This window comes from Hyaena hyaena, unplaced genomic scaffold (assembly GCF_003009895.1).
Source record: "Hyaena hyaena isolate Hyena2069 unplaced genomic scaffold, ASM300989v1 scaffold_7, whole genome shotgun sequence".
Classification (NCBI taxonomy): Eukaryota; Metazoa; Chordata; class Mammalia; order Carnivora; family Hyaenidae; genus Hyaena; species Hyaena hyaena.
Genome location: NW_024080639.1, coordinates 4,965,786 through 4,993,464, shown reverse-complemented (window position 1 = coordinate 4,993,464; position 27,679 = coordinate 4,965,786). Strand labels below are relative to the sequence as shown.

At 40.9% G+C, this 27,679-nt stretch overlaps 1 protein-coding gene across 3 annotated transcripts in view; it reads left to right on the top strand.

Moving 5' to 3' along the window:
• TENT4B (terminal nucleotidyltransferase 4B) overlaps nt 1-24,221 on the top strand; it is a 73,177-nt gene extending 48,956 nt beyond the window's left edge. Inside the window, exons 2-14 of one of the 3 annotated variants that reach the window (XR_005530145.1) lie at nt 2,957-3,080; nt 5,039-5,085; nt 6,600-6,720; nt 8,296-8,403; nt 10,791-10,919; nt 11,672-11,885; nt 13,464-13,590; nt 13,690-13,793; nt 13,897-14,084; nt 16,145-16,309; nt 17,750-17,795; nt 20,995-21,179; nt 23,827-24,221. Coding sequence is in view for 2 of the 3 variants with exons in the window: in XM_039241718.1 (XP_039097649.1) it covers nt 2,957-3,080; nt 5,039-5,085; nt 6,600-6,720; nt 8,296-8,403; nt 10,791-10,919; nt 11,672-11,885; nt 13,464-13,590; nt 13,690-13,793; nt 13,897-14,084; nt 16,145-16,309; nt 17,750-17,926 (1,504 nt within the window). In the remaining variant the exon portion in view is untranslated. Of the gene's footprint in view, nt 1-2,956; nt 3,081-5,038; nt 5,086-6,599; nt 6,721-8,295; nt 8,404-10,790; nt 10,920-11,671; nt 11,886-13,463; nt 13,591-13,689; nt 13,794-13,896; nt 14,085-16,144; nt 16,310-17,749; nt 18,306-20,994; nt 21,180-23,826 lie in introns of those variants that run through there. The other 2 variants (XM_039241729.1, XM_039241718.1) reach the window with 2 other exon arrangements.
• Nucleotides 24,222-27,679: the final 3,458 nt, after the last annotated feature.

Sequence of the window (27,679 nt, the reverse complement as noted above, 5' to 3'; positions counted from 1 at the left end):
TTGCCTCATGGTCATTTAGTTTCTTTACTTACACTTATAGTGACGGAGACCTCACTACCCTGCAAGGCAACTCATTCCATCCCTGCAGCTGTGATCACTGGCAAGCTCTCCTCCTGGTCATCTGAAGCCTGCCTGTGGTGGAACAGTGCAGAACTTCCATATTACCTGTCACAAAACTACCTTAAATACATAATTTCTTTTCATTAGATGGAAATTACCGAGGGCAAGGATCATGTTTGACTAGCCTTCTTTCCTTCTAGTGTGTTCAACATAGGCACTCAGTAATGTTTAGAGAATAAATTCTTTTTTTTTTTTTTTTTTTTTAAATGTTTTATTTTTATTTATTTCTAGGAGAGAGAGAGACAGCGTGAGCAGGGAGGGTCAGAGAGAGAGGGAGTCACAGACTCCGAAACAGGCTCCGGGCTCTGAGCTGGCAGTCAGCACAGAGCCCGACGCGGGGCCCGAACCCACGAACCGCGAGATCATGACCTAAGCGAAAGTCGGACGCTTAACCGACTAAGCCACCCAGGCGCCCCTAGAGAATAAATTCTTATTCAGTTTCTTGTGATTTGAAGATTAACTGGAAGTTGGACTAAATGTTTTTCGCTGTATTTAGGAGCAGTGGAAGTGGGTCTTTATGGAGTAGAAGAGTCACATTTCACAGGTGTTTCCCCCTCATTGGTTAAAATGGAAGTATCTCTCAGTGCTTTTGAATCACAGATACACTTTGATCATTGATAGCAAACGATCCAGTTAGATAAGAAATCTATTTGCTTTCCTTTTTATCTGTGGTCCTCCTTCCAAATGACACATGCAGAAAAGCACAGCACTCTCTGAACTTTCTACACTGATTATTTTAGGTGTTGTCTTCAAGAAGCTGACAGGGACACCCTTAGAGAAAAGAGAATAATCCTTAGAGAAAATCAGAAGGTGAAGATCCTGAGGTACCCAGACGTGTACCCAGGAAGACTTGACCCCACCGGGAGTCTCTGGATTCATGTGCAGAACTCTCTGGAGCTTTAACACCCAGTTTTTCTACAGTATTGCATGGTACACATGCAGAATACCGCTACAAATCATTCCTTACCAAATGGTAAGATTTTGACACTAAGGGCCTAAAAAGGATCCTGGTTCCCAACCCACAGGTTGTCCCTGAGGACACTGAGGCTGGAAAGCACCAGGCACTTTTTGAAGGAATACAACTGCCCTCAGGCAAAGCCTGAGTCTAGAACTCAAGCTTTTTTTTTTGTTTTGTTTTGTTTTTTACACTCTTAGCCTAAAAATAAAACATTAGAAGAGGCAGAAACTGTTGATTGCTTACTTGGCCATGTTCAAAATGTTGTAGCGAAGTGGGGGGTGGGAATTAGACCTTTTATTTTTTTTTCCTTCTTCAGAACCATTTTTAGTTTCCAGGTGTTTGCCGCTTCCTATGAATCCTTCAGCTGCTCTCGACCAGGATCCTTCAAGACTGTGTTACTGCGAGGCCGCCCTGCGTGGCCACCCCCCTTCCCAGGGTACCCCTCTTGCTTCCAGGCACTTGGCAGCCATTGCTGTTAGCGCTTTTCTCCTGGCCTCCTGGTCTGCTGCAGTAGTTCTAGAGGAAATCCTCCCTGTGAGGCCCGCTTCTGGAGCCTGCCTCCCAGGTCGCCCCCATTCAACACAAGTTTAGCAGATCTCCCTCCATTTCACCGTCACTTTCCCTCCCAGAGGTCACTCCTCCCAGCCGTACCTGCTGTCTTTCTTTTCTTCCGTCTTCTGGTATTAATTGACCGCATTCAACTCCTTAGCCAGTCTAGTTGGTTTTTCCTTTCATCTTGTTCATTGATTCCTCAGCCTGTCAGGCTTCAGTCTTCACAGGTGCCCTTCCTCCCTCCCTTCTTTCTACTTCTGGTTGAGCTCTGCGGCCAAGTCATTGCGTGTGTGTGTGTGTGTGTGTGTGTGTGTGTGTGTGTGAGAGAGAGAGAGAGAGAGAGAGAGAGAGAGAGAGGTTTCTGGAGCCCATTCCTTTCCTGCACCTCCCCCAGGCCTTCATCCAGCCCTTCTGCAGTGGCAGTAATTTATGGACTGCTCTCTCTGCATCCAGTCTTGTCTCTTTGCCAGTGCATTGTTTGCACGGATGCCAGATGAATCTTCTTAAAATGCTGCATTTTCAAAGTCAGTCTTTCCCTGGTCCTTCTCAGAAACATTGAAGTAGCTCCTTGTTCCCTTAGGAAAGTCTGAACTTGGCTCCCCATTCGGAGCTACTGTGGTCAGGTGCCTGCATTGTTTGCTGGCTTCTCTCCCTCCTCTGTCGGCCTCAGCCTGTCCAGTTTGATCATTACCTCCTGCGTGAGCCTCGTTCCTCTTGGTTTCTGGGAGTCTTTAGCTCCTCTGTGGAGCCTTGTCTGCCAGCCATTCTATTCAAGTCTTTGCTGATTCTTGCTGACGCTCACTGGCCCTCCTGTTCATCTGGTTCTTGATTCACTAAGCAAACATTACAAAAGATACGCTGTTTTGCTCCTGTGAGGAATGGCTTATAAAGGGGCACGCAGGCCGGTCCCTACGGCCAGGAAGCTTGCCTGTGTCATCTGGATTCTGTGTGTGTCTGCTGGATTGGAAGGGTAAAAGCAGAGGCCAGGCATTAGCGATTACATTTAAAAATTTTAAAAAAAAATCACTAGCATCCGTATACCCAGCAAGGTTCTGCACAGGCAGATAATAAATGCTGTGAGAGCTGCTAGTAAGACTTACTGGAACCTCTTACTTTATGTAACTATTTTGGCAGTTTCTAGTAAATTCTGTATATTCCCACTTTAGCCTAGCATCAGTTGTACCATTAAAATTAAGGTAGAAATCTATGAACATAAAGTCATGAGTGGAGTTATAAGACTTAATTAGGTAAGGTTATTTAAGAGAGTGATTTCTCATTAGACTGGCCCTGCCCATATAAGCTTTCCTGCTTTTTTTCTGCCTTCAGTCTGCATGAAGAAATCAGTGATTTTTATGAATACATGTCTCCAAGACCAGAGGAAGAGAAGATGCGGATGGAGGTGGTGAACCGGATCGAGAGTGTGATTAAAGAGCTCTGGCCCAGCGCTGACGTGAGTACCTGTCTGGGCCGCCGGGTGCCAAGGGTCACGTCCCCGTCCGCAGGGTGGACGGCACGTGTCGGTGTCTCAGAGCCCTCACGCGCAGGTGGATGTGCATCTGTACCCCTAGGGGCGAGTTAAATTTTAAAGGTAGAGGGGCGCCTGGGTGGCTTAGTCGGTTAAGTGTCCGACTTTCGCTTAGGTCATTATCTCGCGGTTCGTGGGTTCGAGCCCCGCATCGGGCTCTGTGCTGATTGCCACCTCAGAGCCTGGAGTCTGTTTCAGCCTGTGACTCCCTCTCTCTCTGACCCTCCCCTGCTCACGCTGTCTCTCTCTCTCTCTCTCTCCTAGAAATAAATAAAAAATATTAAAAAATAAAAATAAAAAAAATAAAGGTAGATAGTTTTCTCTGGCCTTTAGAATTTGGAGCCTCCTAATTATTTGCAGTGACTCGGATGACTTAGTGAAAACTATTTCTTTGCAGTGTTGAATAGCAAGACTAAAGGTAAACTCTATTTAGGAAGCATTAGTATGAAAGAGAAGACAGACAAGGCAGGCCTTCTTGCGGTAGCTGTGCCATTGGATCTGATAGATCAGAATCCCATTACTGTTCTGCTCCGAGCTACCATTGTAAGTGCTAGATACTATTGTCCATAGCTGAATGAAAACGTCAAGTAGGAATCTCCTGTGTCATTAGAAGCTCATTTTCTTAGGCTAATGCAGGCATAAGTCTGTTTTCCCGTCTTGACGCTCCTGCTTTCTCCTTTCTGGCCCCTCCTTGTCCCCCTGTGCAGACCCACCTAGTGAATAGACTTTGGCCCAGGATTTCCTCTTCGCTAATTTGTGGTTCCTGTTGTTGCAACTAAGCAAATTACTTTTTTAGAGATTTTTTTTGAGGGTCTGTTCTACAGTTTAGTTCATTCAAAGAAATTAGAATCTGTTACCCTGTGTTATATAGCTTTCTTTAGACTTTGTCATGGGATGGTAAAAGGGAAGCCAGGGAAGTTTCTTTTGTCCAGTTTGCAAAACAGAAAAGCTTTAAATGAGATACTGTAGCTAAAGGGAAGAGGGGAGGACACTAATCTTTTATTGAGCAGCTACTGTGTGGTCACATTGATTCTCCTATGTGATCCAAATCAGTAGCTCTCAGCTGGGCGGTGAGTTTGCCACCCAGGGGTCACTTGGTGATGTTGGAGACATTTTGATTATCATTTACTGGTGAGGTGCTCTTGCATCTAGTGAGTAGAGGCCGAGGCTGATACTAACCAATGTACAGAACAGCCCCTCGTGAAGTTATCTGCCCTGCATGTTAGTCTATGCTGAGGTCTGAGAAACCTGATTTACATGAATCCTCCTTCTTTGGAGGTGGGGTGTTTTAACCATGTTTTTGTTTACAGATGAGAAACACGTAGCTGTGATTAGGTTCCCGGGTGCATCTCCCCCCAGAGGCTGAGCTTTTTCACCATTCATCCTTTATTGCAATTGCTCGCCTACTACATTGAGTCTTCCACTGTTCTCCAAGGTTGAGACAGGATGTGTCTGGTTTTATGCCACAACATCATGTTGGTATGACACTGCCTGGTGTTCTGCGTGGCGCCAGCCTGCAGCTAAAGAAGTAGCCTGACCCTAACTCAGTAACCCATGAGGAGCATCCTGCTTAGGGAGTCAAAGTTCAGGATTCATGGAACATGTCTCTAGATTATAAGGGAAAACGAGTGACTTGGATATTACTGTTGAGCGTTTTCTATTTCAGTCTGTGCATTTGTTCTTTTAACTTTACAAGTTTAAACTACGTTCCTAACGTCTGCCTAGGAGATGGAGTATTCCCACTTCATGAAAGCATGGTGTTATTAAAAAGTGCCCTTGTAGTACCAAAAAATACCAATAGAGGGTAGCAAAAAACCGTCATTTCTTTAAAGTATGGTGGCTTTTCATCTGATAAATGCCTTAATGTAATTTTTCTGTTTCAGGTCCAGATATTTGGAAGTTTTAAAACTGGCCTGTATTTACCTACTAGGTTAGTACATTTTTGAAGCTTTCAGGAGATTGTGCCCTTTTCTAGAGTGTATTCGTTTTGGCTGTTGAATGTGGACGAGGAAGAACAAAACAGATTTACAGAATGAAAATTTACTTTATATGTATTTTATTTGAATTACCTTGGGGGTAGAACTTCACTTCAGATGATCTTCTCAAACTGGTATCTGTGTCATCTCAGATAGATGTAAAGGGAACATGTAGCAGTGGAATCAGTTAACAGTTGCCCTGCCTGCAGAGAACTGTTCACTTCCATAACTTAACCCACCAACACAGAAGCTGATGCAATATTATAGCAAAACACCTGATTATACTGTAGAGCCGCATTCACTTTGGAATGGCAAGTCTGTCATTTCTTATTAAGAACTCCTACTATTAGATTTGTTCTCGCATCCTGACGCGGAGCTTCAGGGTACAGACTCTTGTCTGAGGAAGGCCCCTTATTAATGTTCGTCTTCTTCAGTGACGGCAGTCATGGCCCTACAGCCTGGGGCAGGGCAGGACCTTTTGGGGATGATAAGGCTTCCCCAAGGCGTGAATACCTGTCTTGTACAAACTGAAATTTCATCATGTATTTGTTTTTGGTTTTATTATGGTAAGAACGCTTAATGTGAGATTTAACCCCCTAACAAATTTTTGAGTGTGCAGTACAGTATGATTTTAACTACGCATCCATCATGATTTTGGATTTGAGCTTAATTTGATCTACTTTACCCAAATTTAAAATAAACGTGTTGATGTGGATGGATCCTGGCAATTTCTATTCTGCCCATTGCTATCGTAGGTAGGCCTGTGGAAACCATAAAATATTCAACTTTGAGTTCATGAATATTTTTCCTTATTTAGATTCTGACTTTGAGCAAAACCCTGTGTCACTCTAAAAAATTTAATTGAATTTTAGGAATAGGTAATATATTCACATAGTTCAGACTGAAAAGGACACAAAAAATTACAAGTGATAAATGTGGATCCCACCTCTGTCCCCTGCTGCTTGGAGGAGCCCCAGGTACCAGTTTCTCACACATCCTTGCAGGAACATTTTATACCTAGAATAGGAAGTGTGTGTGTACTTTCTTCCTTTGTTACACAGGTGGTAACATTCTAGATAAACCATTTGCAACTTGCTTTTTACACTTAATAATCTAAATCAGAGTTAATTAATTAGTTCGTCTCATCCACGTAACAACATCATATGTTTTTTAGTCCCAGAAACCTTTATGAACAGGAAACATTCACTGGTATTTTTTGAGGTTTTAACTTCTTTCAAAATCACCGTTTCCTGAGGCCTGACTTGTGTGAAATGACAAGGAAGAGGAGGTTGTTAAAGTTCCCAGCCTCCACTTCTGCTCTAAAAAACTACCAACAGCACATTTAGTCTTATTGGGCAGTGTGAGAAATAGGCTTTAGTTGCACTTTGAAGTCTGTAAGCCTGAATGCAAGTGAAAACAAGTACAGTTTCTTCTTCAAACAACTTTCGTGTGTGTGTTCTGTGTTCAGTGACATTGATCTTGTGGTATTTGGGAAGTGGGAGAACCTTCCCCTCTGGACCCTAGAAGAAGCTCTTCGGAAACATAAAGTTGCAGATGAAGATTCGGTGAAAGTTCTGGACAAAGCAACTGTAAGTTCTTCCAGCATTTCATCTTAAAATCTCTAGTTACTTACTCATGAAACTTCCAAAGTTAAAATTTAATTTTGGAGAGCATAGTTGGGCTCTCAGTGAATGATTCTTTGGTTTTAATGATCACACTACATTATGTGAAAGAAATGAACTTGTTGTGGGTTACATGTTTCTTTAAAATATACTGCTCCATTTTATCATACATAATACTGTGGAGTTTTTAAATATAAAGAAGCGTAAACAAAAATACGGATATCTATTAAGCAGTTTATAGTTACACAGAAGAGGTTACTCTTCTCTCTTACTTTGTGTCCTTAAAAAATTCTTCATACAAGCTGGCCCTTAAACAACATGGGGGTTAGGGGCCCCAACCCCCACATGGGTAAAAATCCACATGTAACTTTGGACTCCCCAAAAACTTAACTACTGAGAGCTTTCTGTTGACTGGGTTACTGATAACATAACAGTGATTAGCACATATTTTGTGTGTTACATGTATTAAGTAGTATATAATGTTCTTACAGTAAAGTAAGCTAGAGGAAAGAAAATGTTAAGAAAATCATAAGGAAGATATAGTATTGTATAAAATTGTGTAAAAGTGGAGCCACAAAGTTTAAATCTGTGTTGCTCAAAGGTCAGCCATAATTGAAATTTTGTGAGTCAAGCAACTTGATATTTTAACTCTATCTAGAATGGCCATTAAAGAACTTTCTTAGATGCTCTTTATAGAAATAAATTTATCTATTTGAGAGGTTTGGAGTTTTGTATATTAAGTTTTCTTAAAACAAAACAACTCATACTATTTCTTATAAAAAGCTATTAATTTGAAAAACCCAGTTCTGCACATAGTTTGCTGGCCTGAGTTTTCTAATACATGGTGCAAATAGACTTTTTTTTTTTTTACAAAAAAATGTTTTAAATGTTTGTTTATTTTGAGAGGGGGAGGGGCAGAGAGAGAAGGAGAGAGACAGAATCCCAAGCAGGCTCCAAGCTCAGCATGGAACCCAACATGGAGCTTTCCCATGACCGCAGGACATGACCTGAGCCAAAACCAAGAGTTGAAAACTTAATCGACTGAGCCACCCAGCCTTTTTTTTTTTTTTTTGAGAATTTCTAATATCTCCTATAAACCACCCAGTCATTTTTTATTTGAGGATAATTTTCGTGTTTTAACTTCTCTTGGTATGTTGTTTTATGAGCTATTTGCAAAACTGACCAATAATACCAATAATTAACAGACTTAATAGAGCAGATTTCTTATTAGAACAATTTGCTGATACACCCAACATTAATCACAATGACTGAGTTGGAAACTGTTGTCCAGAGTACAAAATGTTGAGAAAGGTTTTTGTTACCTGATTTCAAAATTCTCAACCAATAGAAATGATAATATACACAGCATGAGGCTCCATGCTAAATACGTGAAATATCTAGAAGTCCGTAGTAATCAGAACACTAGAGTTTTTCTTTCCTTATGAGGAGGCCAAGGCCTCGAGTTTAGTAACCTTTCCCATCCCCTGGTGTGTTATTTAACTTTGTCCACATATTTTAATTTTGCCTTTTTTCTCTTTTTAGGTACCTATTATTAAATTAACAGATTCTTTCACTGAAGTGAAAGTTGATATTAGCTTTAATGTACAGAATGGCGTGCGAGCAGCTGACCTCATCAAAGATTTTACTAAGGTCAGAGAATTCATAGTGTTTATACAGTGAAACTACTAGAAATGGAGTTTTGCTTTGCGATTGTGTTGTGGTATTTTGATATACTTCACTAAACTATATTTATGTGTGTATTGCTGACAGATGCTTTTCTGTGGAATGGTTTTACTCTCCTTAAATCTGCTTGTAAGAATCTGTAATGTGACTTAAGGTTAAGAGTTGGGAAAGCTTTTGGAAGAACTTCTCTGCTCTAGGTCCTTCCTTTTAGGGAGATAAGGGCTGAAATCACGCTGAACAGTTGATTCTTGTCACCTGCTTTAATCTCTTAAGAGTTTAGGTGAGGCACCTCCCCAGGCCCCCATGTCACCTATAAGGTAGTTTCCACAGGTTTCCTTACTTTGTCTTGAACTGATAGAATGTCTGTTTTCATTTGTTCCGTGTTCTGACAAGGTGGGTAAGAAATTGTCAACACTTTCAGAGCATTCACATGCTTAGACACGGCAGCCTTTTTCTCATGAAGCTAAAAATGTTAACTGCTTTGGTTTATGTAGAATATCTTTTCTGTCCAGTCACAATACTTTTATCAACTCTACAAATTCACCTTTTTCTTTTCATGTAAAAAAAAAATTTAACTACTTTATTGTGTTGTAAATACTATATTCTCATATAAATGTGCAGAGTATAGAAAAACAGAAAAAGAAAAATACTGTCCATAATTCCACTCTTTTTGGAGGTGTTGGGTGTATGTAAATTTTCTTTTTCCCAGAAAAGAAACCTTTTTTTAAAAATTGAGAATAATGTGTGTGATGGAGAGTTTATCACTATCAAAGGAAAACAAAAGGCAAGTCGCCTTATACCTCATGTGCTTAGATCAGTTTCATGGGATTTGCCATCATCAACCTTTTTTAGAAGAACTTTTTAAAATGTTTATTAAAAAAATACATGTGCACTCGCATATGATCAGGGGAGGGGCAGAGAGAGAGAGGGAGACACAGAATCTGAAGCAGCTCCAGGCTCCAAGCTGTCAGCACAGAGCCCGACGCAGGACTCAAACTCACAAACCATGAGATCATGACATGAGCTGAAGTAGGACACTTAACCAACTGAGCCACCCAGGCGCCCTGATCATCACCCTTTCTCTTTTGGTTGTTTATCTTCTTGAAATTTTTAACAAAAGAAATAGTGTACTGTGTACACATTGTCTTATACTTAATGTATCAGCACAGACAGGTTTCCTTCATTCTTTTCCTTGACGACATAATAATCCTTTGTCAGCACATGTCATGCTTTGTGTAGCATTCCCCTAGTGATGTTTCTGGGTTTTTGGTTTGTTTGTTTTTTTGCCATTGCAGAAAGTGCTTGAACATCCTTCCATACCTGCATCTTTCTTTACATTTGTAAAATGTTTGTAGGAAGATTCTGAAAGTCGAATTTCACAGTCAGAGGATATATGCAGATCAAATTCTGTTGGAAATTTGCTTGGTTGTTCTTTAAAGGGACTGTCTCTTTATGACTTCAACCATAGTGTTTAAAAATGATGATTTCTCCGTAGATTTGTTATTTCTCATGCTTGCTTACTTTGACATGATTTGCAAAAGTACAGACTTTTTTCTTCTGGAAGCAGTATGTGTTCATTCAGAGTGTCAAGAACAAACTTAGAAATCACTAGTAATTCTACCACTCCTAGGTAATGGCTGTTAAGACCTTTTTCTAGATATTTGGGCCTGCTTGCTGTATTCCCCTCAGCGTCTTAACCTAAGGCCTGGCTTGTGGAAAGCACTTAATGAGCGTGTGCATGAATGAAAGACGGACTCACCCTGGTCATGTTTGCCAGCTCAGGTGTCCTTATCGTCTCTGTAAAGTGTGGAAGGTGCGTTCTATGTGTGGTCACCTGCCCGCGTAGAAGGTGCGTTCTGTGTGTGGCCACCTGCCCATGTGGAAGACGGCACGCAGGACCCCTTGGGCCCCTGCTCTGGGGCTGTGCATAGTCATCTTAAGGACCCTGGTCTGTTTGGTGGAGGGCCACCCAGGAAAAGTGATTCTTTAAAATCCCACTGATCTAGTACTTTACAAGTTGAGACTTTGTCCAGTACTATTAATGTTACGTGTTCACAAGGGAGTATCATATGGTAATGGCCATAAATGAATGTCATCAAATATATACTGCTAGTGTTTCTGTCCCATGGTGAGTGCTTGGATGCCATCATTTACAGCTACGTGTTTAGATCTCTAGTTGTGAGGAGAAAATCCTTAATTATTTACAGCTTACTTTTTATAAGCTCTTCAAATAGGAAACTGTGTTGGATATCTGCACTAAAGTTTATAATGTAAGGACCAGTTTATGCTCCTTGTTGATGCTTAGTGCTATTACTGATAAAGGAATTCACTGAAAATATAACTTTCTTTTTCAGAAATATCCTGTATTACCATACTTGGTTTTAGTATTGAAGCAATTCTTATTACAGAGGGACCTTAATGAAGTATTTACAGGTGGAATTGGTTCTTATAGTCTCTTTTTAATGGCAGTCAGTTTCCTTCAGGTAAGTTATATGATTATACCATGCCTAGTGTACACTAAGATAAAATTTAAAAATCCATCGGGGAATCATTTTGGAAAAAATTTTAAATCAGGCTCTAATTGGAATGCTTCCCTTAATTACTTACGTCTTTTCGCTTTAAAGTGGGACTTTTTATAATTTAACAAACAAGTATTTTTAAACCCTAGGAAAGAACTTTTGGTTTATTTTTAACCCCATACGTTCTAGTGGTTTTAAGGATTTTCATTCAAATTTTAACATGCATAGGTATGGCATGGTTTTCATAAGTGTAAATAGTAGTATAAATGCCAAAAATAGTATCTTCTAAGCAGCGACTCTTGGAAGTTGGGCTGGAATAGAGATCCGCTATCTGGGTGGAATGAGTTAGAAGCCTTACCGTTGTCTGTGAATGAGTTTATGAGGCGAGTGTTGCTGACAGTGAGTCAGTGAGTCAGAACGATTCCCTGCCGCCTTGGGCCAACCCAGCCTCATTAGCATCCTGGGACAGCTGTGAAATTCGGCCTTGAATTTTGTAAATAAATCATCCCCACCAGTTCTGTACCAGTGGGGCTTCAGTGTGGTCTGGAGCAGCAGGACAGCCCTCTGTTACCCCATTTCCCTGTTGGCTGCTAGCCTCGCCAAAATGCCACGAGTATTGTCTTATAGAAGTGAAGATGTCACTTATTTTCCCCACCTTGGTGATTGACAGAAAATCCAATATAATTTCTTTTTTTTTTTTTTTTTCCTGGTTTTAGTTACATCCCAGGGAAGATGCTTGCATCCCCAATACAAACTATGGTGTTCTTTTAATAGAATTTTTTGAATTATATGGACGACACTTCAATTATTTAAAGACTGGCATCCGGATAAAGGATGGTGGTTCGTATGTGGCCAAAGATGAAGTACAGAAAAATATGCTCGATGGCTACAGGCCATCGATGCTTTATATTGAAGATCCTTTACAACCAGGTATTGAAATTAGGTAAATTTGTGGGCATTCAAAGAAAGGGCATTGTTGGTGCTTTACTTTAAACTCTCTTTAGAGGAGGGGCACCTGGCTGGCTCAGTCGGTGGAGCGTGCAACTCGATGTTGGGGTCAGGAGTTTGAGCCCCATGTCGGGTATAGGGATTACTTAAATAAAATCTTTAAAAAATCCCCACAATTCTATTTATTTATTTTTAATTTTTTTTTACATTTATTCATTTTTGAGAGACAGAGACAGTGCAAGTGGGGAAGGGGCAGCCAGAGAGAGGGAGACACAGAATCTGAAGCAGGTTCCAGTTTCTGAGCTGTCAGCACAGAGCCCGACGGGGGGCTTGAACTCACAAGCAGTGAGATCATGACCTGAGCCAGAGTCGGACTCTTAACCCACTGAGCCACCCACGCGCCCTTCCACAGTCTCTTTAGATGAAAATAAAAGATTAACTTCTAATGGTACTTATTATTTTTCCTCAAAACATCTTGTAAGAAAACATGAAAACACAACACACACGGCAGAAAAACACACCACGTACTCCCAGTGAGTTGGGAGTAGAGGCCACTTGACCCTGAGAGACAAAGGAGTATAGGTATTAGCTGTTGGGTGGCTTGTGTACATCTCCAGTTTACAGGCCGTCTTTCTGCTTTGTCGTGACCTCACTGACCCTGATTCCAGCCCCTTGTGAGTCAGGGCTTGAAGCAAAGCTCCTGAAGCCCTAAGAGGCAGTGCGCATGGTAATACAGCTCAGAAATGATGAGTGAAAGAGACAGCTTTCCTTTGGGGCCCCTTCTTTCCTCTTGGAATTTTGCACAGTCTCCCTGTGCCTATTCCAGCTTCACGGGGGCTTGAAGGGCATAGCATGTTCCTTCCTTGCTGTCATGGGTTGTGTTTGTTTGCTTGTATCCTAGTTTTTCTGGGCAATATTTTTTCTTGCTGTAATTGTAAAATATTTAGATTCTACATGACCAGACTTCAGTGGAGATGCTTTCAGTCATTTGCTTCACTGTGTTAACTTTGAAAATGATCAAGGAAAGGGAGTTAAGAGAGTAGTCACCTAGGGACCCTTCTCTGGCCTATTGTGCCATGTCATAAACAGTAGCTCTTCGTGTTCATTCATTGAGGAAATGTTTATTGGGAGGCTTCTCTACATAAAAGACACAAAGATTGTCAGCAAGATGGTCCTTGTTCTTCAGGCGCTTGTAATTTAGTGCTGGAGATGCTTAGATAGCTAATAGAAACAAAAGATAGCGATGTCTCATTTAGCTTGCTTTCACTCTTAGGAGAGAGCAGGCAGTTAACTCCTCTGTTTGCATGACTGTATGTGGGATGGTCCCTGTGGGGCCAGAATACATTCGGGCAGTTTCTATGCCATAATGTCCTTACTGCATGGTACACAGGTCCAGAGCCTGGGGAGCTGTGGGGATGACCGCCCGCCCTGCCCAGATTGTAGGTGCAACTGTAGCAGGAAAGCAGTTGCCTTTGCTCTTCCGGAAGAGGGCCCGTGAGCATTTAGTTCTTATTAAGCAACGGTCACACTTACTATCTTCTGTGTATGTTTCTTTTAAAGGTAATGATGTTGGAAGGAGTTCATATGGGGCCATGCAAGTGAAACAGGCCTTTGATTATGCCTATGTTGTTTTAAGTCATGCTGTATCACCAATAGCCAAATACTATCCCAACAACGAAACGGAGAGGTAAAGGCTTACCTGAAGTCAGCCCTTAGGGTCAAAATTGGTTGTGGCTTCAAATCTCCAAACTAACGTACCTCCTCTTTTTTCTTTAAACACATGCAGCATATTAGGTAGAATCATTAGAGTAACGGACGAAGTTGCCACGTACAGAGACTGGATATCAAAGCAGTGGGGCTTGCAGAATAGGCCTGAGCCTTCCTGCAATGGTAAGAGTTTTTCATTGATTGACTGACCGAGCATTAGTGGCTTTTCTGTGTTGTGTGTGTATGATGAGAAGAAACGTTTTCCAATCTTTTGCCACTCTTTCAGGAAATGGTGTTACCTTGATAGTAGATACTCAGCAGTTAGATAAATGTAATAATAATCTATCTGAAGAAAATGAAGCCCTTGGAAAATGCAGAAGTAAGACTTCAGAATCTCTTAGTAAACACTCTTCAAACTCTTCATCAGGTCCAGTGTCTTCCTCTTCTGCCACACAGTCCAGCTCTAGTGACGTCGTAAGTATGAGGACATGGCTTTTCTGAGCCTAGATGCTTAGGAGTTCTGGTGGGGGGGTAACCATCTAGGGGGCTAATAAGCTTAATTTCTTTTCTTATCTGTTACTTGGAAATTTTAATAACTTTACAGATTGTACATGTCCCAACACTGGATTAGGATTTTCTTTTTCTTTTTCTTTTTTTTTTTTTAAGTTTTTTAAGTGTTTATTTTTGAGAGAGAGAGAGAGAGAGATCGAGCACATGAGCAGGGGAGGGACAGAGAAAGAGGGAGTCACAGAATCCGAAGCAGGCTCCAGGCTCTGAGCTGTCAGTACAGAGCCCGATGCAGGGCTCAAACCCACAAACCGTGAGATCATGACCCAAGCTGAAGTCAGACGCTTAACCGACCGAGCCACCCAGGCGCCCCGGATTAAGATTTTCAAGTATACAGCAAAAGTGAAAGAATTTTAGTGAACATCCATATACATCGCCATTAGCGTGTGACTTGCTTATCCCATAGGTAGCCGTCCATCTGTTCCTTTGTCCACTAATTCATCTTGTCCTTTGATAGATTTCAAAGTAAATTACAGGCATCGATGCACTTCCCCTGAAGTACTCTAGTGTATTCATCACTAGCTAGCACTCAGTATTTGGTTCGTTTTTTTTCTTTTGATATAAAATTGACATACAAAGAAATCTTAATTGTGCATCAGTGAACGTTAACACTGTGTACACATGTGTGACCCTGACTATAACAAGATACAGACTATTGCCATCATCCCGGAGAGGTGTTTCCTGGTGCTTTCCAGCCAGTCCCGAATTCCATCCCAGAGGTAACCGTTCTTACGATTTTCTAATACCACAGATTCGTCTGGCCTGTTCCAGAATTTCACATAACTGGAATCATTATAGTATGTACTCCTTTGTGTAAGGCTTCTTCTACTCAATAATATTTTTGAGCTTCTTGATTGGATTTTTTAAAATTGAGGTATAATTCGCATAACATAAAGTAGTATTACTATTTTAAAATACACGGTTTAATAGTTTTCAGCCTATTTGGTGTTGTGCAGCCATTGCCACTATCTAAGTCCAGTATATTGCCATCGCTCCAGAAAGAAACCTGTCAGCCACCTCTGACCATCCCTCCCTGCCCCAAATCTCCTGGCAGCCCGTGCTTTCTGACTAACCTACAGTTATACCTGCAGTTACTGTTCCTCATCAGGGTTAATTTTGAGTGTACTTCCTTGAGATATGCAGTGGGCTTACCCATTATTTGAATTTTGACTCATTAAGTCTGTGACATGTAGAGCAATCTGACTGTGGAAGGGACATCATTTTCTGTTGTTGGCGATGACCACAGATTGTAATGAAATCACGAATCCTCATACCCACAGTCTACCCGTAGTGTGCCTCTTTCATTCCTAGAGGAGAGTTCTGGAGGACAGAGCTGAGCCAGAGGTCACAGACACAGTGGGGCGGACATAGAGACAGCCTCAAGAGGGCGCTTTAGGGACTAAGAGTGTGAAGGTGAAGGGTAGACCTGGGCAGAGAAGTAGCACTGTCTTGGCCCAGGCAGCCTGGGACCGGAAGGGGCTAAGCCCATCGTCTCTGGGAAGTTCTTAGCCACTGGCGCGCTCACTGATTATTTATCACAGACGTGCAGAAATTGAGCCTTTTGAACCAGTCGTTTTATATTTGGTTGAAGACATGCAGTCCGGGACCTGGGACCTTATCTTTGCCTTGCTCTTTGCACTGTAGCATGAGGTTCATTTCCTGTCAGTGGAAGTGCAGATAAACTTGGACTCCTGTGAGCCCCTTGTAGGCCGATTAACAAGGTGAGGCCTGGGCACTAGATTTAACAATGAACAGAAACCCTCTGATAAAATAAGCCGCTTCAGGTGTTTGGAGGGAACTTCATGGAGAAAAACACAAGCAGTTAATTTTGTCCATTTGTTAGGGTGCTTCCCTTACCTCCCAGAGGGTTAAATTTAGTCCGAAAGAGTACTTAATTGAAGTTTTCCTTCATGTTGAATATCTGAATTATTAATATATCGCATAATAACTCATATGACTTACGTTAGGATTCCGACGCGACACCGTGCAAAACCCCGAAGCAGCTGCTCTGCCGTCCATCCACTGGGAACCGAGTAGGGTCACAGGATGTGTCCTTGGAATCCTCCCCGGCGGCTGGGAAAATGCAGAGCACGCAGACCAGTAACACCTCCAACAGCACCAACAAATCTCAGGTGTGTGGAATTTGTGTTGTTAATTGTCTGCATTCAGTACAGACGATTTAGAGTCTCTCAAGCGTGAATATATGTACACATTGTGAGTTTGAAGAAAACTCTAGGTTTGAAGAACAAGCCTATTTTGTTCTAAGAGGTTCCAAAGCACAATGCTTCCTGTAACAGGGTGTCCTGAAGATCATTACGAGACACCCCTACAATGGAAGCCTTTGTGGGCGTTTAATGACTGGTCCTTATAAGATGTCCCAGCCATCCCACCTTATTACAGATTCAGCATTTAAACAATTGCATCGAGCTTTAAAAAGATTCAGTTGTACTTGAAGTAAGCCCACACAAAGCTTTTGCATGACCTCATGGCAGTGTTGTGCATATCTGGGAGTAATAGATCCTCTTATATTTTCTTTATTATATTTTTAATGTTTACCTTTTTTATATTTAAAAAGAATTTTTTAAATGTTTATTTATTTTTGAGAGAGAGATATAGCGCAAGCAGGGGAAGGGCAGAGAGAGAGGAAGACACCGAATTTGAAGCAGGCTCCAGTTTCTGAGCTATCAGCACAGAGCCCGACGCAGGACTCAAACCCACGGACCATGGAATCATGACCTGAGCCAAAGTTGGACGCCCAACCGACTGAACCACCCAGGCGCCCCTACCTTTTTTATATTTTAATATTCAGTACCTGGTTGCTTGTGTTGAAATGATCAGACAGTGGGTCAGCCGTGGTCCGTCAGTGAGCATCAGCTTTGACTTAGGCCACAGAGAATACTCTATTTTCAGTTTTGTGGTTGTCTAAAATTTTATTAATCATGAGCAATAAATCAGAATGAGGAAAGAAGCCATTTCATACTGAGCTCTGACCTAAGGCCATCTCACCCTCTCTCAGTACAGTGGGGACCCGGGAAGGCCCCTTGGCAGTAGATAGAGATGCACTGTTATGTTGGTCACCTCATGTCTGACATGACTCCCAGGATCCACTTTACCTATACAGCCTTGGTCATGTGCACCAAACACAGATCTGCTTAGAAACAGCAATAAAGTGGCAGGCGATAGCAGGATGTAAGATGACTGTGACCTGACCACGATCAGGAAACCGTGTGACCCCTGACCTAGCAGCACACCTTTGTGTCTAAGAGCTTTCCGTGATGCCATTTATTATGTGGTGTATTGATTGATAGGTTCCTTGAGAAAAGTTTTACATTCTGTAAACTCTGAAGAGGGTGAGGCAGGGAAGGCAATGGTCTGTGTTTTCCGATATTTCCATTCAAAAAAAAAATATAAAAGTTTTAGAGCTCAGGAGAGTGAGCCCCTGAAACATTGTTTTGTGCCTGTTAGCTGACCCGGCATATTCCTCGTGTGAAAGCTCCCTGAGTCGGGTCTTAGTGAGTGCCCCACTGAATTCACAGTACTGATGTGTCTTTGACCGCTCTTTTTCTCTGCAGCATGGATCAGCACGGCTCTTCCGTTCTTCCAGCAAAGGCTTCCAAGGTACAACTCAAACAAGCCATGGTTCCTTGATGACAAACAAACCGCATCAAGGCAAATCAAATAATCAGTATTACCATGGCAAAAAGAGGAAACACAAGAGGGATGCCCCCCTCTCAGACCTTTGTAGATAGTCGGCGTTGTGCAATGGACTGTCTTCTGTGTGCAGTGGTCTCGTGCTCAGGACAGTTGGATAGGGACTCCTGGCACTCGGGAGCCTTACACTGTTCAGACTTTGATTTAGCAACTGCGTTTTTTCCCAGCTCGCCACGGAATGGATCATGAAGACTGACAACTGCAAAAACAAAAAGCAAGCAAAAAAGGGGGAAAAAAAAAAGGCTGCTCATTTGATAAGTCATATGCTACAACAGGGTCATTTTAAGATTTAAAGCTTGAATGTAAAATAAATATATTTCTCATTGGCTTTATGCAGAGTTATAGGGAATAGTATTCAGGGTGGGTGGGGTGATAGGAACAAAACCCAATTTCAGAGGACGGGGTGGGGAGAGAGGACAGAGGTATCTCATAGGAAGTCCAGATTCCAAAGGGGAAAGTGATCTGTGCATGTTCGTTTTTTTTTTTAATATTTTTGCATATATTTACCATTTTATTGTGTGTATATATAGATGACCATATAGGAAATTGATATTTGTAATAGTGGATTTGTTAATACTTTTTACATAACATTACTGTTTAAATTGTAAACAGATTTTTTCTCAGGATTAGTTTGAAAAATAATCTGAATTGTCATCTTAACATCCATATATAGGGAAGTGATTAGTTCTGTTACTCAATTCGTTTTCCTCAGCATTGAAATGACTTACTCTAGAACCCTTGTGACCTGCTGCAGAAATTTTTCCTCCCTAAAGAAAAGGTTTATGGTGGCAAATGACGTTTTATTTTGTAAAAAAAAAAAAAAAAAAAAAAAAAAATAAAAGAACAAAAAAAAGAAAAAAATGTACTATGTACTTTTGTGTAAACACTGAAAAAGCGCTAGTCATCTCTAAGAATTAACTTGCAACTGTTTTCTATAGTGCTGTCGTCTTGGGCAATGGGCAATTACATGACTTTGTGTCTGTTTCCTTTGCNGAATTGTCATCTTAACATCCATATATAGGGAAGTGATTAGTTCTGTTACTCAATTCGTTTTCCTCAGCATTGGAGCCGCTTACTCTAGATTCCCATTGACCTGCTGTGAAAATTTTTCCTCCCTAAAAAAGATGTATGTTGGGACAAATGACGTTTTATTAAAAAAAAAAAAAAAAAAAAAAAAAAAAAGATAAAAGAACAAAAAGAAGAAAAAAATGTACTATGTACTTTTGTGTAAACACTGAAAAAGCTCTAGTCATCTCTAAGAATTAACTTGCAACTGTTTTCTATAGTGCTGTCGTCTTGGGCAATGGGCAATTACATGACTTTGTGTCTGTTTCCTTTGCAGTCTCGTTTTGTTTTGTTTTTCTTCCTAATAGGGAAAAAAAAAAAAAAAGGCCTCCCACGTCCAGTCCCATTCCTGCTGCCGTGAAAGCCCGTGTCCCACAGACTTTGCATGCTGGCTCCTAACCCTGTGTGTGGCGTGTGCTTGGTTTCCTCGTCTCCTCTTCTTTTCTAAATCCATGCTTAACTACTGTGGGAGAGAATAACTGTAAACAGCTTTAATTAAATCATACTTATAAAAAACTATTTTCTTATACTCCACTTTATGCTTTTGGTATTGTTGATCTTTAAAAATTAAATGGTCTTTGATAATGGATCTATTTTGTATTGCCTTATTAAGACCAAATACTTCTTGTCATCCCATTCTTTATCCTCTCCTTCCATGGAATTGTTATCTTTAATTAAAACTTTTTAAAACCTTGGCTTGTTTCATTCATACTGTAAATTTTGGTTGTGGTCAGCTTTGAGCGCAAATGAGATGTATAATTCTGTTACCCATCACATGTTGAGTCTGAAACTCTTGAATGTTGACGATAATAGGATGTAAGAGACATTTCTGAAAATGCTTTCTTTCAATGTGAAGGCTCTTGTGTTTTTCATCAGCGTGTGTGGCTCTGTTAATTACAGCCATTTGGGAAATGAGATTCTTATATATATATATATATGTATATATATACATATATATATATATATATAAAGTACTATTGGCTTTTAGGAATTTCTTTTATATACATTTATGAAATACTGAAGACCAATCAGACCATTAATGGACACTTAGTGCAACTTTTTATAAAGAAAATAATGCTAAAGTAAGACCAAAACTGATGTCATCACTGAAATTGACAGTTTTCAATATGTTCGTATTTTAATTCACGACGGGAAAATGTGTTCCACAACTGGAAACTCATGATACTTGTGTAAATCGTGGAAAATTTTAAATGTGATGTTATTTTGACAATGTTTTGAATTTTAGAGTCACATTTTATTCTGATCAGAATTTTTATCAAGATGTTGAGCTTTTGTGTTTTGCAACTAGTTTGTCATAACATATTGTGCTTAATCACAGTATTTATTTTCTAGGACTATTGTGAATGTGTAGACTTATGTTTACTGCTAAGGGAACAATTATTTATAAAATGATATTAAATCCAGTATTAGCTGCCTATTTCAGACACTTAATACTTGCAGAGATCCATTGTTACATTTACCACACTGAAGTTTTGTTTTGTTTTGTTTTGTTTTAAGAATCACCCTCATTGTTGAAAGTAAATGTACTCTTAGGGTGCAGATATTAGCGTTCCAATAAGCATGTGATTATATTAAGGTGGTGGTAGCGGGAAGATAATCTTGATTCCATTGGGAATCTTAGGTTTTCGTAAATTTATTGGGAAAATAGTTTTTCCTGTACTGCTGAAGTTTCTTTTTGGTAAACAGTATCTTTCTAAAAGAAAAAGCATGAAGGAGAAATTGAGGTGTGTACATATCCTCAAATGACCAGCATTGTATTCGTGAATACTGTGTATCTTGCAATGAACAGTGTGGAAGCTGTTCATTTTTCAATCTGAAGTAAAATACTTTCAAGAACTTTTAGTTTGCCTGCTCATTTGTTTTGTACATTTCATCTCTGTATTTGACTCCTGTCTTTTTTTCTTTTTTGAATTTTAATACTTTCTATGAAGACTTTGTGAATATATCAGAAATGTGTCACTTAAATATTACGGTCCATCCATACTCATGCGTCATAACCTTCCTTTGCTCGTACTTGTAGAGTGGGATTTCACCGATTCTGCATCCCTGTGGCGACATTTCTCGGGCAGTCATGTATGTGTGCCTGGTCGGTGTTGGAGCTCCTTGAAAAGTTATGATAAACATTTCGGTACTGGTTTTCAGACGTGCTGATGGGTCACGGACACGTCAGCATAGAACCTGAATGGTTATGTTTGGATGATGAAGGTAAATGCATTTTTTTCCCTGCAGTTCTAAGGTGTCTGGTTTGTAGCGTCTTCGTCTTGTTTGGAGATGTTGCATGTGGTTTTCAGACCTCGCTTTGCTCTCAGGATCTACTGCTTTTACATGTAGTTGCCCTCCGGGCTGCAACAGTTGATCATATTATTTTTTATTTTTGGTCCAGTTTTGAGTGTGTTTTACCTTTACTTGCATTTTGAGCCTGTCATTAATACTTGGGTTATTTGCTCTGGCTCCAGATATTCCTGGGTAAAGTCTTCACAGGGTAAAAACATGTTTGCTAGGGAGAGCATTACCAATAGTCTTTCTCCTTTGAAGTCTCGTACGTCTGTATGTTTTCTTGTTCCTTCCCTCATGTCATGGTTAGCGTGAGTTGTGTTTGTCTTAGCCTATGGACTCGTGTTTGGGGTTTGCAGAGCTGTAGGCCGGCCAGGAGACAGGATGGCCATGGTGAGCTGCGGGGCCCTATTTAGTGCAATGTGTTCATTGCAAAGACCTCCCCACTGATCAGGATGTAATAGTTACCAAGGTTGCTCTGTAGAAATCCCTAGAAATCACCATTATTGGGTGTTATTGATAAGTTTTGCTGAGGGTTTTTTTTTTTTTTTTTTGGTTCATGGTTACATCCCAATTTTATTTTAGTGTTGACGTATAGTTTGAAACTGATCGGTTCCTTCGAGTATTACATGCTGTCGATTTCTCAGTGTTGCAGTCATTAACTAGGAATGTTAATAGCAGGTTGGTTGCTTCTCAGTCAACTTTTTAAAAATTAAGTGGTCACATATAAAAAAAGGCATTCCCAATTTTCCTGTGATAAATATTGAAATGCTAAATTAATGATCAGAGGAGTTTATCCTCATCCATCAGTTCTTGCTCTCTGAGCTCCTTTTAAATGGCTTTGATTAGTGGACAGCAGCAACATTCTCATCAAGTATATTGGGAGGGAAGTAATTCCATAAATGGCTCTGTTGAACTTAATTGAGCAGAAAGTTATATTTAATAGTTACTCTTTATCCTAATTGTCACCAGTGACCTCATTCATCTAGCAATGTATTTAGAGTGGTGCAGCATCTCAGTGGGAACAAACGTGTAAATGCAGCTCTTGGAAGTGACGTCTCTATCTTGCCTCAGCTTCTGAACCTCGGACTCTGTTTTGTCACAACATTTATGGGTGGCATGAACGTTACAAACACAAATCTTAATATACTGCATGATATTTAACATAACTGAGAAACAAGTCCGAGTTGACCGCGGAAGTTACTAGCATGGCTCGAAAACTGGACGTAACCCAGAAGCCTTGTTCTTTACCGTCCCCTCATGAGCTGTTTTAACTTTACGCCTTGAGCAACTTTTTTTCCCATCAAAGATAATGACCTAAATATCTGTATAAATTGGATGTTGGCAGAATTATTAAGCAGAGGAATTGCTTATAAACTCTGCTGATGTATTTGACATCCAGAATTAAATATTTACCTAAGGGCAGTTTTTCAGTTAATACACTGCTAATGTTTGTTTTACTCTTAGGCAGGGTTTTTGATTTTAAGTATTTGGTCTTTACATTTTCTACTTCAGTGTATGCCCTATTAAGTGTAATCTAGTCCCCAGAAGGAGAGAACACCATAGAAGAGACTGAACCAGACAGATGGAGATAGTGCCTCCCCTTTGGTGGTTATGAACTTGAGGAAGGTCCAGGACTTACTGAGAGAAATGTTAGCCATATCACTAAGAACAGATAATAACAGGCAGTCTCTTAATTTGTGTGTTTTCAGCAAAAGTATTTGTTGGTATTTGCACATCATCTTTATTTTTGTATTCTAACGTAAGCCTTTGCGGTTCTCCATGGCCTTGGCTCCTGGTCAAAGCAGCAGTTTCCACGCGGCCTGATTACAGGTCGGGTCTCTGCTAAGGAAACAGTCTGGATGAATTTGTGAGGAATGTTGTTTTACCTTCAAGATGCTGTAGTAATGAGAGCTTGTGAAGTCTCCGTCTCACAAGCGAGGCATCGCAGGAACCGTCGGGTGGGTGGGAAGGGGAGACAGAGGCCTCGGAGAAGCAATAGCAAAGCCAGTGACCTGGTGAAGCTGATTGAGTCCCTGTCTCTTGTGGATTAGTCATCTGTACCTTCTAGAGAGAATGAGATTATTTATCGGCCAGATTCTTTGAGTTGAAATTTATCTCCCCTTTCAACTTGGGTTCTGTGCAGTTCATGGCTGTTCCCCTAAATCATTTCGTGATTACCTTTTATATTTGGTTGCAGTCTGTCATAACTTGTCTGTCATAACAAGTGTCTTCTTGTCCCTAAACGGAAATCTCCGAAATGTAAGCTCCTTCTCTGGTTTTTATAGATCTGAATTTTAATTTTTTAAAAAGAGCCTTTTGAAAGTCCCATAATCCTAAAATATTCCGAAGACTTATTACTATTACAAGTGTCAAAGTCCTCACTGCACTCCCCACTAAACAGCACTCTCTCCCGCACAGTCTGAATGGTTGAAAATACAGTTTCTGGCTATAAAACGTGAAGGGCTATTGAGATAAACATCTTCTAGTGGAATATTCATAGATGTATATAGTTAGAAGTTTGGTAAGCCAGTATTTGTTTTTAATAACCTTTTCATTTATTTCCTTCTCTGATTAGCATTGCCTTCTGTTGTAAGAAATGTGGACCCCTGTGAGGTGCTGGAGGTTTGACTCATCCTGAAAGCTTTCCACTCTTGTCTAGTTACTGCTGCAGAGGCACTAAGGAATTTACCAGAAAAAGAGATTTGATACAAAATGATTTATGAAATCTCGACATTTCCTGAGGTCATATCACTGGGCACCAGTTACCAATACTATGAATGAATGGCACACCTGGAAGTTTGTTTTTTGTTTTTTGAGCTCACGACGATTTCTTCAAAGATGTCGATTGTTTGCCTCGAAAATTTTATAAATTGCATTTCTACGCACATCTGGCCCCAGTGCTTACCATTGGGCTTATTATTCATAATCTGCGATTCAATAAAGGCTTTGTGCTTTCATTTATCTTCAAAACCGCTGGTATGAGCCTTAATGTAAAGACTTGAATGGCTATTTAAAAAACTATCTCGTAATTCTAACGACGGCCCTGTTTAGACCAATGAGAGGTTTTTCTGTACACAGAGAGGATTTCTGTGGGCGTTCAGCCTTTGTAACGCCAGTCGTGGAGTGGGAGATGCTTTCAGCTGGTGTTTTCTCTCCTGCCCCGTCTCCACAGCCACTGCAGGACTGAAACCAACCCCCTACAGTCTGTTTATTCGCAAATACCACCCCTGTGCTTTGACGCAGGGGTTATGCTTGATGTGCTAAGAGGTTGAGACACTTTACCGGAGGTTTTGTGGAGCCACAAGTTACACAGACTGTGAAAATAGAATAATGAAAATGTCTGGTTCTGCAAAGAACAGAGAAAGAAGTAGGGTTAATGACCAAGTGCAGCCAGAGCGTGTTTTGCCGAGGGAGGAGTGTCAGCCCTAGGACTTGGATGGGCGGTGCTTGCCTGGAACCCAGCTGAGTGGTGGTGAAGAAAATCCTGGATAGTTTGCTTCCAGATCATCACAGGCTGACTTAACGGTGACAAGTAGCTCCGCAGTCTGTAGACAACTGGCTGGTAAAGCCCGCCCGCCCACCAGCCTGGTCTCTTCCTGCACAGTTACTGGAAATGTCCTTTTTTTTCTTTTAAGAGTAAAATCAAAATATCCTGTTAGCATCCCAGAAGTTTCTCAAATGGTAAATTAGAGAATGAACTGAACATTGTCCATCTACCTAGACACCGTGAATTTGCTTCATTTCTCAGCTAATATGTGAATGCTCCGTTGTGAAGAAATGTAAATAATATGTAAATCTCTAAATGAAAGGATCTAGTTACCCTTCACCCTCTAATTGCACCTAGCTCCCTAGAGGTACCTGCTCTATTTATTTTTAGAGAGTGAGAGAATCCCAAGCAGGCTCCACACTCCGTGCAAAGCCCAACACCCCTGGGATCATGACTTAAGCTGAAATCAAGAATCAGACACTCAACTGACTGAGCCACCAAGGCACCCCATTACCGTTTTAATATTTGGGGCTGTAGCTGTCTAGATTTTTAAAAATGCATTTACATACATAAACATATCTGCACATATATAATGTCAGGGAGTCTCTAAGCCTTTTACGTAAGTGGTAACCATACTGTGGTATTCTGCGATCCCCCTACGCACCCCCCAGAGAGCTCTTTCCCTGTCAATACAGATACAGATCTATGTCATTCCTTTTATGATGCTGACTTCTGTTTGCAGGTAGCATTAGTACATTAACGTGTCAGGTACCCCAAAACCCTTATAAACTGATTCATGAAATACCCAGTACTTAAGCTTATCTCTAATAAGGGTTTTATTAAAGTATTGCTATTTGGGGGCGCCTGGGTGGCTTAGTCGGTTGAGCGTCCGACTTTCGCTTAGGTCATGATCTCACAGTTCGTGGGTTCGAGCCCCGCGTCGGGCTCTGTGCTGACTGCCAGCTCAGAGCCTGGAGCCTGTTTCACAGTCTGTGTCTCCCTCTCTCTCTGACCCTCCCCTGTTCACGCTGTCTCTCTCTCTCTCCTAGAAATAAATAAAAATATTTAAAAAAAAATAAAATAAAGTATTGCTATTTGATGGCATTTCCCTTCTGAAATGAGGAAAAAAAATATTCCCCCAATTTTACTTCTTTCAGGTGAGTTTTCATAAGTTTCTTTGAGAGGTGTTTCATCTTTGGTACTTTTGCTAAGACTGAACTGTAAATGCAACATGGTCATCTGAAACTTTTTAGAAAATGTTGCCCTTAGCAAAAGTGATTCTGAAAAACCACTTATTTATCATTCTCCCTCATCTGTTCTCCAAAACTTGATATTTTAGTTTTTAGATCCTTCAGTAACGGCAAGTGGCATCTGAAAGTCTCTAAAAATAAGTTATCTGTCTTAAAGTGGGATGACTTGTATGGTGAGCAAAGAGAGTGAACTCTGGTGAGAAGAAGGAGCCAGTTATTTGGGTCAGAGAGGCAGAGAGCTGCCTTGAATTTTGTTGGGAAATCTGCTGGAAAATCTTGTTGGAAAAAGAGGATGGAGGGTGTCTGTGGGAAATTCCAGACACGGATCTTCCAAATCCTTAGGAACAGGGTGATGTTATTTTAGGAGAGATTTTCCTTGAAATCATTTTCTTAGGCTCTCATTATGTGTTTGTAGAATTTCTGCTGTAATTCCTATTCATTCATGTCCAGAAAAGCCTGTTGTGAGATGTTCTATATTTATCAGGTTAGGTCAGTTTAAGAAGGCAACAGCTTTTAAATTGGGAACATTCTTCACCTTTTAAAAATGTCTTACACTTTTTGCTTGTCTAAGAAATCATTTATATTTTTTGTTTTTTTAACGTTTATTCATTTTTGAGACAGAGAGAGACAGAGCATGAGCTGGGGAGGGGCAGAGAGAGAGGGAGACGCAGAATCCAAAGCAAGCTCCAGGCTCTGAGCTGTTAGCACAGAGCCCAATGCGGGGCTTGAACCCACGGACCTTGAGATCATGACCTGAGCCAACCGACTGAGCCACTCAGGTTCCCCATAAGAAACCATTTAAAAGACCCAAACAAACTAATCCATGAAATAATCCATCTGGGAAACAGCATACATTTGTTTTTATGTGTGTATGCTTCTAAAGCAAGTAACTGATTCCTATTTGAAAATGGGATACAATGTTGAAGAGAAACCCATTAGAAACATGCCAAGGTTTAATGCCAACATTATTCACATGAAACAAGAAGGGTCGAACGTATCAAATGGCCTGTTTAAATGGCGTATCAAGTTTCAAAAGAGCTATTGCTCACCCACGCAAAAATGCAAACCATTTCTATACTTAAATCACCTAACAGGTATCTTCAGGAATGTTGGCTTTGCACAAGGACTCAAAATAGGTGTAAGGTACGTTACATCATGCGTCTTTGAGTTTTAAAGTCCAAGAAACGAGTGCTTTCACATAAGTAGGCAACATAGCCCCACGGGAACACAGACGGGGAGGGGGAAGGGCACACGGGCAGGCTGTAGAGACAGAGGTGTGTGAAGCTGGCAGGCAGGGCTGGGCTGAGGGCCGCTGGGGAGCTAGTGAAGAGCAGGTAGATGGGCCAGGGCAGCAGTTTTGTCATAAAGGCAAATCGTTCTAAAAGCCCGTTTCCCTTCCCTTCCGTCTGCTTTTTCCCTGCCCTGAGGCAGCTACTTCCAACTTTGGTGGTTTGGGGCGGGTGGAGTGTTCACCTCAGTGTCTCTAAGTGATACACCTCTAATGCCACTTCTTGATATTCAGTTATTGAAATTATGTTTTGGGGCACGTGGCTGGCCAAGTCGGTGGAGCGTGTGTGTCTTGGTCTCCAGGTTGTGAGTTCAAGCCCCATGTTGGGTGTAGACATTACTCAAAAATAAAATATTTAAAAATCGTGTTTTTGGGGCCCCTGGGTGGCTCAGTCAGTTAAGTG